The sequence below is a fragment of the Ranitomeya imitator genome, chromosome 3 (assembly GCF_032444005.1).
Source record: "Ranitomeya imitator isolate aRanImi1 chromosome 3, aRanImi1.pri, whole genome shotgun sequence".
Taxonomy (NCBI): Eukaryota; Metazoa; Chordata; class Amphibia; order Anura; family Dendrobatidae; genus Ranitomeya; species Ranitomeya imitator.
In genome coordinates this window covers 474860583-474877261 of record NC_091284.1, presented here as the reverse complement: position 1 = coordinate 474877261, position 16679 = coordinate 474860583, and the positions used below count along the sequence as shown (strand labels likewise).

The following is a 16679-nucleotide window of genomic DNA, read 5'->3' as shown; positions in this document are numbered from 1 at the left end:
GGTGCCCAAACTTTTTCATATAACTGTATATATAGAGGCATCCAGTAAAATAAAAAAAAACTGTACTGCACTTTTTGTTAACATGGGAGTCTTTAAGCATAGTGTGAAAATGCCACACATTGAAGGGATTGGACAGTGTGCATGCATCTTTACTTGCTATCTAGAAGTCATCAGTCCATTTTCTGTTATCTGTGGAATGTTTAAATGTCCCCTGCTCTGTGGAGCAGATTATGGCTCATGGGCACAGTGACTTTGCACTAATTTATTTGCTGTGCTTGTGTGTTCCAGATTGTTGCATTTCTTTTTGACAGATAAGAAAACTAAATGTCATGAACTTTTACCGGTTGTTTACTATTATTTTGTCACTAGCACATTTCATACATAGAATTTAAGCTAATATTTTAAATTTGCCTTAATGTTTTTTTTTTTGCAGTTATGTATGTGTTGAAATAAATGGTATTTTTAGTTACCAGTAAAACACTGCTTATATAAAGTAATAAAAGTATCCAACCTTACCCAGTGTGTAATATCTGCCACTAAATTAGTGAATATAATATTTCTGCTAACAAACAGATTTACACTGTGCAATGCCATTCACCGCATGTGTGCTTATTACCTGCGGAATTTCCGCACTTAATGCAAGTCTATGGGGAAATTCTGCATATAAAACTTAAAGGGAATCTGTCACCACAAAATTCACCTATAAGCTAAGGCCACCAGCATCAGGGGCTTATCTACAGCATTCTGAAATGCTGTAGATAAGCCCCCGATGTAACCAGAAAGATAAGAAAAACGGGTTATATTATACTCACCCAGGGGCGGTACCGCTTTGGGTCCGATGGGCGTTGTGGTCCGAGCCCGGCGCCTACCATCTTACGATGACGTCCACTTCTTTGCTTCCTGCCGCGGCTCCTGCGCAGGCGTACTTTGTCTGCCCTGTTGAGGGCAACGTAAAGTACTGCAGTGCGCAGGTGCCAGGAAATGTCAGAGAGGCCTGGCGCCTGCGCACTGCTGTACTTTGCTCTGCCCTCAACAGGGCAGACAAAGTACACCTGCGCCAGAGCCCCAGCATGAAAATAAGAAGAGGACGTCATCGTATGAAGATGGGAGGCGCCGGACCTGCGACACCCATCGTACCGGACCGAACTGGGACCGCCCCTGGGTGAGTATAATCTAACTTGTTTTTCTTCTCTTCAGGTTACATCGGGGCTTATCTACAACATTATAGAATGCTGTAGATAAGCCCCTGATGCTGGTGGCCTTAGCTTATAGGCGAATTTTGGGGCGACAGATACGCTTTAAGAGTATCCGAAAGAGAAACTGACGTATTGTGGATTTGGAACAAGTCAATTTACACTACGTTAAAAAGAAGCCCAGTGGGCATGAGATTTCTAATAATTAGTGATGAGCGAATAGCATTGTTGCTCAGGTCTCCCAGAGCATGCTCGGGTGATCTCTGAGTATTTGTTAGTGCTTGGAGATTTAGTTTTTTATCTCCTCAGCTGCATGATTTACGGCTTCTGGACAGCCTGAAAACATGTGGGAATTCCCTAACAAACAGGCATTCCTCAAATGTATTCAGCCTGTCTAGCAGTCGTAAATCATGCAGCTGAGGCCAGGAAAACTAAATCTCCGAGCACTAACATATACTCGGAGACCACTCAAGCATGCTCGGGAAAACCCAAGCAACGAGTACACTCGCTCATCACTACAAATAATCCTATCCACTTTGCTGGAACTGAAAAATGCTGCGTTTTTGATGCAGCAAAAATACGTAGCATCAAAAACACAATAAAAGCTCATCGTGGGAACATAGCCTTAGGGTTTTATATACATCTATGACAATAAGTGGTCGTTTAGTAACCTGACTGCAATTTACAAAGGATGACGTGCTGTCAAGAATGACGATTTTTAAACAATCTTAAAAATAATTTCACCCAAGAGAGAAACCCTTTGCTATTTTGTCAGGTGACTTGCAGCGTGTTTAGACATAATATAGGGAAATAAGCATTAGGATCTATTGTGAAGGCTGCAGATGACCAGCAGCTGCTGATTGGCCGCAGTGGTCACATGAAGACTGAATCTGAAGACAAAATCTGCTCAGCTTATCACATTCTATTACAGATTGAACATTATATCCTATGTGCTCCCTTTAAAGTTTTCTTTAGTGTTTAGCTAATCATTTTGACATGACTGATAAAACATAGAAGTAACAGACCATATAAAAAAAAATAGCTGATTATTCCAATAGAGAATAAATAAATCAAACATACCTGACCAAGAATAGATAATATCAGAGAAGTTTTACCACATCCAACACTTCCACAGATTCCTACAAGTTTGCCCTGCAGAAATATGATCATTTTAGAATAGTATGTCTTAGAAAAGTATCAATCATTTATTAAATTTTTATCTACCAATGTCCTTTTTTTGGGACGCCTAATCTTTTGCTTCTAGCAACTAAGATTTTATAATTTGTATAATTAGGTCCAATTTTTTGTGTTGTGTTTGTAAAATGAATGTTTTCAAAATAGGAAATCATGTCATTGTCATTTTTAATTGAATATTGTGACGCCCTTTTCTGAAAAATCCGTAAAATGAAAATCTCTAATTTGGCAAGTAATGGGTTAAGTTTTCACACTGCAAACTATTTATATGCACATGTAGCTCTTTCAATGACAAGTCCAGCAATACCCTTACATGGCCAGTCCATCTGTGATTTTTCCCTTCTTTACTTGTGCAGGTTATTGTGATTAACATCATTTTACTAATTCAAAGCCAGGTTAGCTCTTCTCTGTTATTGTCAGGGATGCATAGATATCTTAAAGAGTAACTAAAAGCTAATTTTTTAAAATAATTTTGTCCAGAATGGAAAGTTTTGAAACTTTGTAATTCACCTTATTAGGGGATTTGTCTTCATTTCTGTTTAAAAAAAAAGTTGATCTGCATGGCTTCCAAAACCCTGCTTATCCCCAGTGCATTTACCTTTCTTTAGCTGCACTGATTATCGGAGTATAGATGATGACAGTGACAGGGTCAGCACCTGTCCTTTCCTCTGGGTGTTGTGCTTAGCTTTTGTTCACACTGGTGTATAACACTGCTGAGTGCTATCCGATGTTTTTCAGATAACACTAGGCCCAATTTTATACTATGGGGCAGTGCAGATCTGCCATTATTTTCTCATGCCGATTTGGTGCGAGAAAACAATTGCAGCATGCTGCCAGTGCCTCCAATGATCGGAACACACGCACCCATACAAATATATAGGTGCTTGTGGAACATCGAACTGTACATGGATGTCATCAGAGTGCAGTCCGGTGTACACTGACAGAGACAATGGAGAAGATATAGAAATTAAAATGTACCCATCACCAGAAAATAGGTGCCTGGTGCATCACTTGGCCAAACGCTGTGGGGAGAAAATTAACTTTATTTCCCCTGGCAGGATTTTGGTTTCAGTTACAGGGGTGGCGCTGACGCGGGTTAAGTCACCGCTTTGAGTATAGAGAGTGGCGGCTGTGACCGTGCCCCAGGCACTGACTGACACTGGCTCTGTATTTGGGCCGACTGTCCGTCAAGACTGGGGGCACGGTTACAACCGACGTTCTGTATAGTCACACCGGTGACTGGACCCGCACAGGCTCTGCCCCGTGACTGAAACCGGAACACTGCAGAGGGAACTAAATTTAATTTTGTCCCTACAGCGTTCGGCTAAGTGCGGGCGCCGAGTAGGTTAATATCGATATTAACTGTAGATTAACCCAATATCTGCAGGTTATTAGCGTATTTTTCTGGTGACAGGTTCCTTTTAAGTTCTCAATCTTCTCTGTACCTGTGCTGCGATTGACTCATGTGAGGGAATCGGTTGATACCCAGATGACACGTGGATCAAACTCTGGCAGCATTAGCAAAATCGGCCCAATTCTCTTGCAGGAGAGAATCAACGCCAGTATGAGTGTACCCTCATCCGAACAATCTCATGCAGCAGCTGTACTTCAAATGAGCATGTTCTAATATCATTGCAGCTAAAAGTAGGCAAATAAGCTAGAGAAAAGCAGGGGTTTGGATTTTTTTTTTACAGAAATGAAGACAAATCCTCTAATAAAGTGCTGTAAAAAGATTCATAACTTTCCATGCTGGACAAAATTCGCCACGTAACAATTTTCCATATTCCATATTTCCCAGGTGTTAAGTGTGTTTTTCTAATTCTTTGCGCCTAAAATGAATAGAAAAAAAGTTATTATTCAACAAAAACTTTGCTAATGTAGACAGTACAATAATCTTTTGAAATTTATCTATTTTTAAAAATATTCGGTGCTGAGTATATAGACTTTGAGAAGCTTCTGGAACTGTGAGAACTATCAGACGTTTCTAGAATTGTCTGGAATTTTCTTCAATTGTACAGCAGTGTACATAGCAGAATCATTTCAGTTATCTTGAACTAACCATTTCATTTACTGTTCTGCAAAGTAAGTAAACTTGTATACATAGCTACAGTACATCCGGCAGACACATTTTGCTACATCTGTGGCAATTTGTAAAGACAAGAGCGAAAAAGTACTCTGTGAAAGCATCTGCTAAGATGTGTGAGGCCAACAAAGCATACTTTGGCATGCCTATTGAAGATCAAGACAAATCGTGGGCACCTCATTTCAAATGTGAGCACTGCAAGAAAACTCTTGAAGGTAAGGCCTCTTTCACACTTCTGTCTTTGTAGCCCCGTCAAGATACGTAGTTTTTTGAGAAAACCGGATCCTGCAAACAAATTTGCAGGATCCTTCATTTTCTCATAGATTTGTTTTAGCGACGGATGGCCACATGTTTCGTCTGTCGTGCACTGGATCCTGCGGAATTTGGTGGACCGTCTTTTGGAAAAAAACGCTCAAAGGAACGTTTTTTGTCTGCAGTGGAAAAACGTTCCCCGACGCCTCCTGCAGCATACGTCGTTGCACAGAATGGGAGCCTATGGACACTGGATGCTGCACACACTGTGAAACGTAGGAATCCAGTGACGAATGCAGTTTTTCCATCTGAGCATGCCAGGAAGCAAATTTCAATCCGGGGAAAAGAGTCTCTCTCACTCTCTCTCGAAAATTTATACCTGTAAATTCAACCCGTGACTCATGCGACACATCCGTCATAACACTGGATGCATTGCACATGTTTTCCTCTAATTTTGCACGGTGGCTCCCCCCACATATTGGGTATAAGCGTACTCAGGACAAATTGGACAACAACTTTTGGGGTTCAATTTCAACTGTTACCCTTGGAAAAATACAAAACTGGGGGCTAAAACATAATTTTTGTGGAAAAAAAGATTTTTAATTTTCACAGCTCTGCGCTATAAATAGTAGTGAAACACTTGGGGGTTCAAAGCTCTCACAACACATCTAGATGAGTTCCTTTGGGGGTCTACTTTCCAAAATGGTGTCACTTGTGGGGGGTTTCAATGTTTAGGCACATCCAAACGCAACATGGCGTCCTATCTCAATTCCAGTCAATTTTGCATTGAAAAAAGTCAAATGGCGCTCCTTCCCTTCCGTGCTCTGCCATGCACCCATACAGTGGTTTACCCCCATATATGGGGTATCAGCATACTCAGGACAAATTGTACAACAACTTTTGGGGTCCAATTTCTTCTTTTACCCTTGGGAAAATAAAAAATTGAGGGCAAAAATATACTTTTTGTGAAAAAATATGATTTTTTATTTTTACGGCTCTGCATTATAAACTTCTGTGAAGCACTTGGTGGGTCAAAGTGCTCACCACACATCTAGATAAGTTCCTTAGGGGGTCTACTTTCCAAAATGGTGTCACTTGTGGGGGGTTTCAAATGCAACATGGCGTCCCATCTCAATTCCTGTCAATTTTGCATTGAAAAGTCAAACAGCGCTCCTTCCCTTCTGAGCTCTGCCATGCGCCAAAACAGTGGTTTACCCCCACATATGGGGTTTCGGCGTACTCAACTTTTGGGGTCCATTTTCTCCTGTTACCCTTTGTAAAATAAAACAAATTGGAGCTGAAGTAATTTTTTTGTGGAAAAAAGTGAAATGTTCATTTTTATTTAAACATTCCAAAAATTGCTGTGAAACACCTGAAGGGTTAATAAACTTCTTGAATGTGGTTTAGAGCACCTTGAGGGGTTGCAGTTTTTAGAATGGTGTCACACTTGGTTATTTTTTATCATATAGACCCCTCAAAATGACTTCAAATGAGATGTGGTCACTAAAAAAAAATGGTGCTGTAAAAATGAGAAATTGCTGGTCAACTTTTAACCCTTACAACTCCCTAACCAAAAAAATTTTTGTTCCAAAATTGTGCTGATGTAAAGTAGACTTGTGGGAAATGTTACTTATTAAGTATTTTGTGTGACATATCTCTGTGATTTAAGTGCATAAAAATTCAAAGTTGGAAAATTGCGAAATTTTCTAAATTTTTGCCAAATTTCCGTTTTTTTCACAAATAAACGCAGGTAATATCAAAGAAATTTTACCACTATCATGAAGTACAATATGTCTAGAGAAAATAATGTTAGAATCACTGGGATCCGTTGAAGCGTTCCAGAGTTATGACCTCATAAAGGGACAGTGGTCAGAATTGTAAAAATTGGCCCAGTCATTAACGTGCAAACCACCCTTGGGGCTTAAGGGGTTAATGACACAATTTAAAGGAGTCATCAAAAACTAAAATTTAATTCTAAATGCCTGTCCATTTAATGTCATAATCTAAGCTCTTTTCTAATATACTTTAATTAAAAAGTCTCTACCACTCCCTAACTACTAGATCTAACTTTTACATTTTTTTAATACTTCCTTTTTGATAACACTTTGTTTTCCTTTTTGATAACACTTTGTTTGAGAGTATTGGTGCATGCTGGGATAGTTAAACAAATCAGCACGAACTGACAGTGTGTCCTCTTGCCAGCTCATTACGTCTGATCAGAGCAGGCAAGAGAGCACACTGCCACTGTGCACATTGCCAACTCACTAGAGTTGGAACTAGCCCAGCCCCTGAAACGGACTGATAACTCTTCATTTCAGGGTGTGGGCAGAGGCTTTTGCAGTAACCGTAGCTCCTACCCTCTTTTGACAACTCGTTTGACTATCCTAGCATGCACTGGGACTGAGCAAGTAGTAAAAAAAAAATAAAGCAGTTAGATAGAGTAGTGAGGAACTTTTTAATTAAAGCATATTGGAAAAGAGATTGGATTATGGCATTAAATAGACATTTAAGATTAAAATACATTTTAGTTCCTGTCCACCCCTTCAAGGAAATTAACTAGCTTATACAAACAGTAAATTATACTTTCAAAGGGGTAAACCTAAAAATCTAAAAAGAGTGTGTTTTACCTAAACCAAGAAAAAAAATCTAACAAATATACTGCAACCTGAACTTTATTGCCACATACAACCAACAATGCCATAAAATCTGTGAGATTCATTGCAAGTATTGGTTTTTCCTACTTGATTATTTTTAATTCAAATATCTTCAAGCCTGATCTAGTCTGCCATACAGAAGGGCAAAGATTCTAAAATGTAAATCAGCCCTTTACAACCTCCCTAAGGATAGATACAGTCATCAAGTAGGTATGAAAATATCAGCAATAATTATAAAGCATAAAAGCTCCAAACAAGCAAACACAATAGAGAGATTTACCACATACAGTAAAGCCCCCGTCACACATAGCGAGATCGCTAGCGAGATCGCTGCTGAGTCACAAGTTTTGTGACGCAACAGCGACCTCAGTAGCGATCTCGCTATGTGTGACACGTAGCAGCGACCAGGCCTCTGCTGTGAGATCGCTGGTCGTGTCGGAATGGCCTGGACCGTTTTTTGATCATTGAGGTCCCGCTGGGTAGCACACATCGCTGTGTTTGACACCTTACCAACGACCTCGTTGACAGGACGTCACATTGAATCATCATGAAATAGCATCGTTCTACAGGTCGCTAAAGGTCGCTACAGTTCGCCGCATCGCTACTGCGTCGTTGGAGAGATCGCACTGTGTGACATCTCACCAGCGACCACATAGCGACGCAGCAACGATCCCTGACAGGTCGTATCGTTGTCGGGATCGCTTAAGCGTCGCTATGTGTGACGGGGCCTTATGTGTTATGTATCGGGTCTCATCTCACTAAACAATCCCTTCATATGAATCTGTTAATAGCATTGTTTTATCTATCTAATAGAAAGTTGTATATTCCCAGTAACGCAGTCAATTCTCATACTGGTGAGATCCACACTGGAGAACATATCACTATGAATTAATATTATAATATGAGTATCTACATAGTGTCACAGCAACCTTTTAGAAAGGAAGTACAAAGCAACGTGAACTCCTAAGCCACTACAGCTTACAAATGCCCCACAATTTTACATTATACAGTACATGCTAGCTATCCCTATAGTTATTTTAGCCACAAGTATTTTTAGCCTTTTGAACTCTTCTGCCGCTACTCAAAACCAGCAATATTTTCTCGGTGTCCTTAGCGACCCCGAGAGGAATCACTGACTCTATCAGCAGACCACTTGCATCATTTTACGCAGGAATACAAAGATCTTACGCTAAAGTTTTTCTATACATCCATAATCGCCAATGTCCCTGCTGTTTGCAGCATAGAATCTCTAGTTATTAGACATTTCTAGAGCGGTTTCCGTAGTTTATATAATATTATTACTACTGTACTTCTCTCCTATTTATGTTTTTTTTGTTAGATTTTTTTGAATCTCAGCCATTTGGTGCTATTTTTGCATAGTTATCTCTTACCATTATCTACATCTTGCATTTCTGCCTTGTCTGAAGAAGACAAGATAAAGGTGTAACAATTAGAGATTTGTTAAAACATTTTCTTGCCATAAAGTAGTTAACTTTTGGATTAGTTACCCATGAATGGGTTACACAGTCCAGGAAAAAAAAGATGATTTATTATCATTTATCTTCATGGCTGTTCTCTTGACTAGGACATATTTGAACCATTTGCAACTATAACCAGGAAAGTTAGGTATGTTAAGACCCCCATACACATTATAGTTTCGGCTAGCTGCCATCTAACTGATTCTCCCATACACATGAGCATTCATCATGTTCACTATGAGAAAGCTGCTAACGGACAACTCTGCTGGTGGCTTATCTTATAGAGAACAAAGTAATCAGCAGTCCGAAGTTGAATATCAGTCTGCTGATGCCCCAATACACATAAAAATGTCGGCAAAACCCATAGATTTCAGCTGGTGCGACCAACATTAGTCTAATGTGTATGTTGGGTTTTAAGACCACATACACATTAGACTAAAGTTGGCTGAACACACCAATATTATCAGGTTTGGCAGACGGTCTAATGTGCTTGCGGGCGCTGGCCGACTGATGGTCAGGAGAGATGTCAATTGTGCATATCTGATTGTGATAAGCCACAAGCTGATGTGTCAGCCATTGGTTCTCTCTTAGAGAACATAGGACCTCTCAGTCATGTGAGTGCTCCTGTATATGGCCATGTCAGCTGTGATGGCTGTCGGCAGAAAGATCAGTTAAAGCTTCATTCAGCCAACAGCCATCTAATGTTTATGGCTAGCCTTACATTCCATTTTTATGTACTGATATCTGGTAATTTTTGTCAGATTATTTAATCTGATTGAACTCAGTGGCGTACTACTAATAACGGCAGACCACACAGCTGCTATGGGGCCCGAGAGTCGGTGTGCCCTGGTGCCAGCATCAGGCAATCATCACCCAACTTATACCTGTATCTGTATCCTGAATGAGCATGGTTGTGTTGGGGCCATAATACTGTTTGGAGATTTGTGTGGAGGCCATCATATTGTGTGGAGAGTTGTGTGGGGGCCATCATACTGTCTGAAGGGGTATTGGGGCCATTATACTATATGGAGGACCATTATATTTTTTGGAGGGTCATTATATTGCATGAAGGGCTGGGTGGGGGCCATCATATTGTATAATGGGGCTGTGTTGAGGCCATCATACTGTGGAGAGTTGTGTGGGGACCATCATACTGTCTGAAGGGGTATTGAGACCATTATACTATATGGAGGGCCATTATATTTTTTGGAGTGTCATCATATTTTGTGGAGAGTTGTTTGGGGGCCATAATACTGTCTGAAGAGGTAAAGAGGTATTGGGACCATTGCACTATATGGAGGGCTCTTATATTTTTGGAAGGTCATTGTATTATATGAAGGGCTGGGTGGGGGCCATCATATTGTGTAAGGGGGCTGTGTTGAGGCCATCATACTATTTGTGAAGTACAGTGCGTGTATCATCCTGTATGGCGGAGGGGTACTGTAAAGTCATTATACTGAGCACATGGATGGGTAGTGTGGAGGAATTCACTGTAGGGGTATCATACTGTGTTTGGGGGGCACTTTTGTGGGCATCATACTTTATGGGGACAATGAAAGGGATACCTTAGTCGGTGGGAAAACTAAGAGGCTTCAACAGGAGCAAAATTACTCTGTAAGGCCTGCAAAGTTGTTAGATATGCTGTTCTGTGACCCTGCAAATATTATTTTGGAGGGGCCAAGGGCTTTCACTTTCACTATGGGTCACATGATTTCTATGTAAGCCCCTGATTGAAATCAACGTCATCTGACAGAAAAATGATCTGACAGGCTTAGAAATCTGTCTGCCAAAATCAATCACTGTAGCAGACAATTCCATTATAATGAATTGAAAGGTTTTATTTTTCGATGATTACAACAGATGATGAAGCCGAGACTATGATATTTTATTACTGATCATAAACTTTAGGATTTGCCATTGAAACCTGCTCCATTTGCCTGGAGCTTGTATGTTGTATAGATTTTCATGTTTGTTTCCTTAAATAAGTCTGGTTTCTTTCTACAGACATACAGGTAGATTACTTGATTTCATGCTACCATTCAGCAGATCTGTTACCGTAGTTCACTTTAATAACAAACTGCATATACGATATTGAATAGATCTCTTGTACACGATGTGGTGTCTCTACTTTGAAAAACCTTATTTTAAAATAACTGTTTTAGGAATCCAGCTAAAAGGTGAAATAGTTTTTGAGTCCAAAGTTTTCAGTCTCCCCCCCCCATCCAAATGGACTAACAGTTGCGGGAGGAGGAATACAGAGGAGTTGTCAATTAGACTTGGTGGGCAAAGAGTGAGTTTAAGGTCATGTTCACATGGTCAGTATTTGGTCAGTATTTTACCTCAGCATTTGTAGCCAAAATAAGGAGAGGAACAACCAGAGGAAAAGTATAATAGAAACATATGCACCACTGCTACATTTATCACCCACTCCTGGTTTGGCTTACAAATACTGAGGTCAAATACTGACCAAATATTGAACATGTGAACTTGACCTATCATTGTAAAAAGGATTATACAACTATTCTAATATGGATGTCAGTACACCAGCCTAATTCGGTCTAAGGCTACGTTCACATTTGCGTTGCGTCGGGCGCAGGTTCGGCGACGCATAGCGACCCATGCGTCATGCTCCCCTATATTTAACATGGGGGCGCATGGACATGCGTTGTATTGCGTTTTGTGACGCATGCGTCATTTTTGGCGCAAGCGTCAGGGCGCAGAGGACGCAGCAAGTTGCATTTTTTTTGCGTCCAAATTCATGCCAAAAAAGGACGCATGCGTCACAAAACAATGCGTTTTGCATGCGTTGTGCGTTGCATCGCCGACGCAGCACCGCACAACGCAAATGTGAACGTAGCCTTAGAGATTGAAGTAATAATGTACTCAGTTTGCATTGTGAAATCTGCTGACTGATGTGCTTTAACAATGTCAAGTTTTAGGTACAAACTTCTAACCTCATATTAGGCCAGTCTCACACGTCCAGATAATTCCGGTACCGGAGAAAACGGTACCAGAGTTATCCGTGTCCGTGTGCTACGTAGGCCATCCGTGTGGGATCTGTGTAATGTCCGTGAGTACGTTTTTAGGGTCCGTGTGCTGTCCATTTGATGTACGTGTGTCCGTGTATTGCAACAATTTTTAAAATTTGAACCCTATGACAGGAAAAACGCACACGGATGGCACACGGATGGCACACGGACAGCATCCGTGTGCAGTACGTGTTTACACGGACCCATTGACTTTAATGGGTCCGTGTGATCCGTCCGCTCCCACGAACATGTCTCCGTGTTTTGCAAACGGACACACGGTCCGTGAAAACACGCTGACATCTGCAGAGACACATTTATTTTAATGTGTCTACGTGAGTCAGTGTCTCCGGTACGTTAGGAAACTGTCACCACACGTACCGGAGCCACTGACGTGTGAAACCGGCCTTAGTTTGCATAACAGATGTCATATTGTACAGACAAAAGATGGCACAACATATGGCTATATAATAGACAATATACATTACCTTTTGCAGAGAAAAAGTAATATTGCGGAGTATTTGGGAACCCACTGATTCAAGGGATGTTTGTTTTTCATCAGAATTAAGGTAAACCGCCTTGAGTTGCTCCTCTCCAAGTTGTGATGAAGTAATCTTAAGTTGTCTTGTAGCTCCTTCATCTTCTGTTGTATGTTTTTTCTCATCCTTACACTTCACCGGTGCCTCTGACTCCCATGTAAAATAAGCACCTCGAAATTCAACAACGGAACATGGATTTATTTTCTCATTATTCTTAGTATCAATTTCTTCCATCAAGAACAATCTCTGTTATTTAAAATATATTAACATTTTGAAAATGTTGTAAAATAAACGATAGTTAGCAGAGCATCTATTGTATGTTCATTGTACATGTATAGAGTCTGATTGCATCCTAGTAACAGCATGTCCAATATGGGATATGAAACGCATCATTTCTCTACATCAAAAGGTTCTGTAGTGGAGAGCATTTACAGAGAATATTAGCAGAAAATATGAAAGATGGAGAGATTGTAATGACCTATACAGAACATTGATTTTTCATCAAATACAATGATCACTATATCATAAAATCTGTAGATTCAGAGCAGAATTTGTATTTTCTCTGCACTTTGTGTGTGAAGTGTGCGACTTGTCTACTTACCATTTAACTGACACGTAGACATGTCAAGTGATTAATGCTGTGGAAACCATAGACAGCATGAATCAAGGACAAGAGACCCTATGACTTATATGCTGTGCAAACCATAGACAGCATGAATCAAGGACAAGAGACCCTATGACTTATATGCTGCGCAGACCATAGACAGCATGAATCAAGGACAAGAGACCCTATGACTTATATGCTGCGCAAACCATAGACAGCATGAATCAAGGAGAAGAGACCCTATTATATTCTGCGCAAACCATAGACAGCATGAATCAAGGACAAGAGACCTTATGACTTATATCCATGTTTTACTCTGAAATGCTGTACTACTTCCGAGAATATATGGTTTAAATAGGAGTCGGGAATGGGGAGACCAGTCATGAGCAGGGTCCCTTCCAGCCTCTCCCTGCCCAGATCTGCTTCTTTGCACATAGAGAGAGAGACCTGTCTATCAAGTTGAGAAAAGCACCAAAAGCCCCTATGACTGGTCTCTCCATTCCCAAATCATGTCTCCTGTGGATCTTAAAGGGGATGTCAGGTGATTAATGCTACCTGTAGCAAAGGCAGCATGAATCAAGGATAAGCTCCCTTTTTTTATATATATATATTGGTGTTTTCTTTAAGGTTGGGGGTCACACGAGTGTTTAAAAAATTGGTCCCATTCTCATCCAGAAAAGAGGGGCAAATTTTTTCTCACTTGCCATCCATGTGATGTCCGTTTCCTGTCCGCTTTCAATCCGTTTTTTTTACTCAGCAGCTATTACGTTTTTACAGGACCATTTATAGCTTCCTTTCTTACAGAATTGCAATGTACTGTATCTGTAAAAATCGGATGCCATACTGATGATTCATATGGTATCCAATTTTTTTCTCGCAACTGTACAGATGTTGGAGTCAAATTGCTGCAAATTTTTCCTGATGCCGAAATAAAAGTTGAGAAAAAATGACAAATATGCACTGCCTTATTGATTAACATTGGTCCGAGTGCAGTCTCTTTTTTATTGGATTGTACACGTCTGATGTATGTGCTTGTGGGAGTGAGTCCCATGACAGATATCTGCAATGAAGGATTTTTATTCTTCTTTACTGTTTATTGTAATATTTTTTTTTATTATTCGAGCACACCGAAGACACTCTGCTAGCATAGGAGCATGGTCAGATAACACCTTATCCGAGCACTTCGCTCATCACTAAAAGTATCCATGCATATTGTGTTCAGTTCGCACTTTATTTATTTGTTTTTATTATATTTTATTATACTTTATCCCATTTTACTATAATATAGAATGAAAACGTTACATCAGAAATCACCAGGAACTGTCACAATGTAATACCAAAGGAGAAAAGCACATCATCCAACCTGAAATCTAGAGATGGACACTGAAGCTTCGGAGGCGGCTCGTACAGCTATCGGTATGATCTTAAGAGACGAGGTCATTGAATTGAACACAGTAACAACAGTAAAAGCCTGCAATAAACGTATAAAACAAAGGCATGGAGGAAATACATTATGAGAACATGAGCGTTTCATGCATTTTATTGTTAGTAGTCATTCCAATAAAACGTTACTGAAGAATCATAAATCACAGATCTTTGAGACCTTTATTGCATCCAAGAAATAATGGCTGGACAATCTGTCATATTATATTTTAAAACAATCATACTGAGTAATTGTAAAACATACCCAGAATAAAGGTGACCTTAGATTAATCCTGCCCCAACTATGAGCAGCATGAATCAGAGCCTGTACTATGAAATTTCTGAGAAAACGTAGTTTGAAAAAGCAGCTAGAGATTATAGAGATCTGTCTAGTTCAATATTATGCGGATATTTTGTGACCCTATGGATTTTTGCTAATGGGGCTTAGTACTCTAATGAGTATTGAAGCCCTTGGGCCAGGGTCAGTCTAGCGTATTGCGTCTGATGCGAGAGCATCGGATGCGATATGCTAATGACGCTCAGCTCCTGCTCTCCTGCGAGCGTGAGCCGTGTGTCATGCGTCTGTGCCCTGAGCTTCTCGCACAGAAAGAATCAGAGCTCAGCTGTGGAGGAGGCGAAGAAATGAATTTCTCCATCTCCTCCACTGCCAGCGTTGGCGTACATTGCACCGCACTCGGATGGTATCCAAGTGATGTGCGCGGTGTCACTATCACCTATAGGCTTATATGGGTGCGAGTGAGCTGAGACTCGGCCGAGCGTCGGTGACAATTGCAGCATGCTGTGTTTATTCTCGCATGCCGATTCAGCATGAGAAAATAATCGTAGATATGATCTGCCCCATAGATTAACTCTCATCCATATTCTACGCTAGTGTGACCGTGGCCTAACAGTGCATTTACACTGCACAATTATGGGGAAAAGATCAATCTCATAAACACACATTTTCCAAAAATCGTACATTGTAAGCAGGTTGCCAATCACCAGCTGAATATGCAAAGTGCTCAGGCGTCAGGTGAATGATGTGTTAGCTTGCTCAAAAAATCATTTTTCTTGGCAGCATAGTAGCACAGAAAGGTCTATTACTGATCATTCTGTGCACATGGGAGATGCGGTCTACCTGCCTTACCGTGCTATTAAATGACCGCTCATTGGCAAATATGAAGGCACAAAAAGAGCACAGCGAGGTCAAAAATACTCTGTTGTAAAGAAGTCACAGTAAATGAGCAAGTGCTAGTCAAAAAATGAAAAAAATACAGGGTATTTAGTTAATACATTTTTTGCAAAAAAAAGTATATTGAGCTGCTCCACCAATCGCCAAGGTGTACCCATAATAGAGCAGTCCTATCAAATGTATATAATCCCTATCTGATGTATTTAAAAACCTGATAATCTGTATAGTACCTGTCTAAGCAGAGTTCAGAGAGAAAAAATCCATGTGGACATGCAGGATAGAACAGCTTTAGTGCAAATGACCCACAGAGGAGTGGTGGACTCCCCAGGCTTGTGGAACCAAGAGAACAATTATAGAACCAAAAACATTTACAACAGAGTATTTTTGACCTCGCTGTGCTCTTTTTGTGTCTTCAAGTTTCTTGGTGGTGTGAACAGGCTTCTACAGACTTGTTCACTGTGCAAGTAGCCCATGTGTTTTTAGTTCTATAATTGTTCTCTTGGTTCTTGGGGAGTCCACCACTCCTCTGTGGGCCATTTGCACTAAAGCTCTTCCATCCTGCATGTCCACATGGATTTTTTCTCTCTGAACCCTGCTTATACAGGTACTATACAGATGATCAGGTTTTTAAATACATCAGATAGGGATTTTATACATTAGATAGGACTGCTCTATTATGGGTATACTTTGGCGATTGGTGGAGCAGCTTAATATACATTTTTTTGCAAAAAAACGTATTAACTAAATACCCTGTATTTTTTTCATTTTTTGACTAGCACTTGCTCATTTACTGTGACTTCTTTACAACAGAGTATTTTTGACCTCGCTGTGTTCTTTTTGTGTCTTCAAGTTTCTTGGTGGTGTGAACAGGCTTCTACAGACTTGTTCACTGTGCAAGTAGCCCATGTGTTTTTGGTTCTATAATTGTTCTCTTGGTTCTACAAGACTGGGGAGTTCACCACTCCTCTGTGGGCCATTTGCACTAAAGCTGTTCCTTCCTGCATGTCCACATGGATTTTTTCTCTCTGAACCCTGCTTATAC

The 16679-nt window shown here is 40.4% G+C and overlaps 1 protein-coding gene across 1 annotated transcript in view; it reads right to left on the bottom strand.

The window, feature by feature from the left end:
• The window catches only part of LOC138670302 (ATP-binding cassette sub-family C member 5-like), a 304888-nt gene that overhangs the window by 201762 nt on the left and 86447 nt on the right, over nucleotides 1-16679 (bottom strand). Inside the window, exons 8-10 of the mRNA XM_069757511.1 lie at nucleotides 14387-14494; nucleotides 12369-12665; nucleotides 2274-2345 (exon numbers count right to left, since the gene is read on the bottom strand). Coding sequence (XP_069613612.1) covers nucleotides 2274-2345; nucleotides 12369-12665; nucleotides 14387-14494 — 477 coding nt within the window. The remainder of the gene's footprint in view (nucleotides 1-2273; nucleotides 2346-12368; nucleotides 12666-14386; nucleotides 14495-16679) is intronic.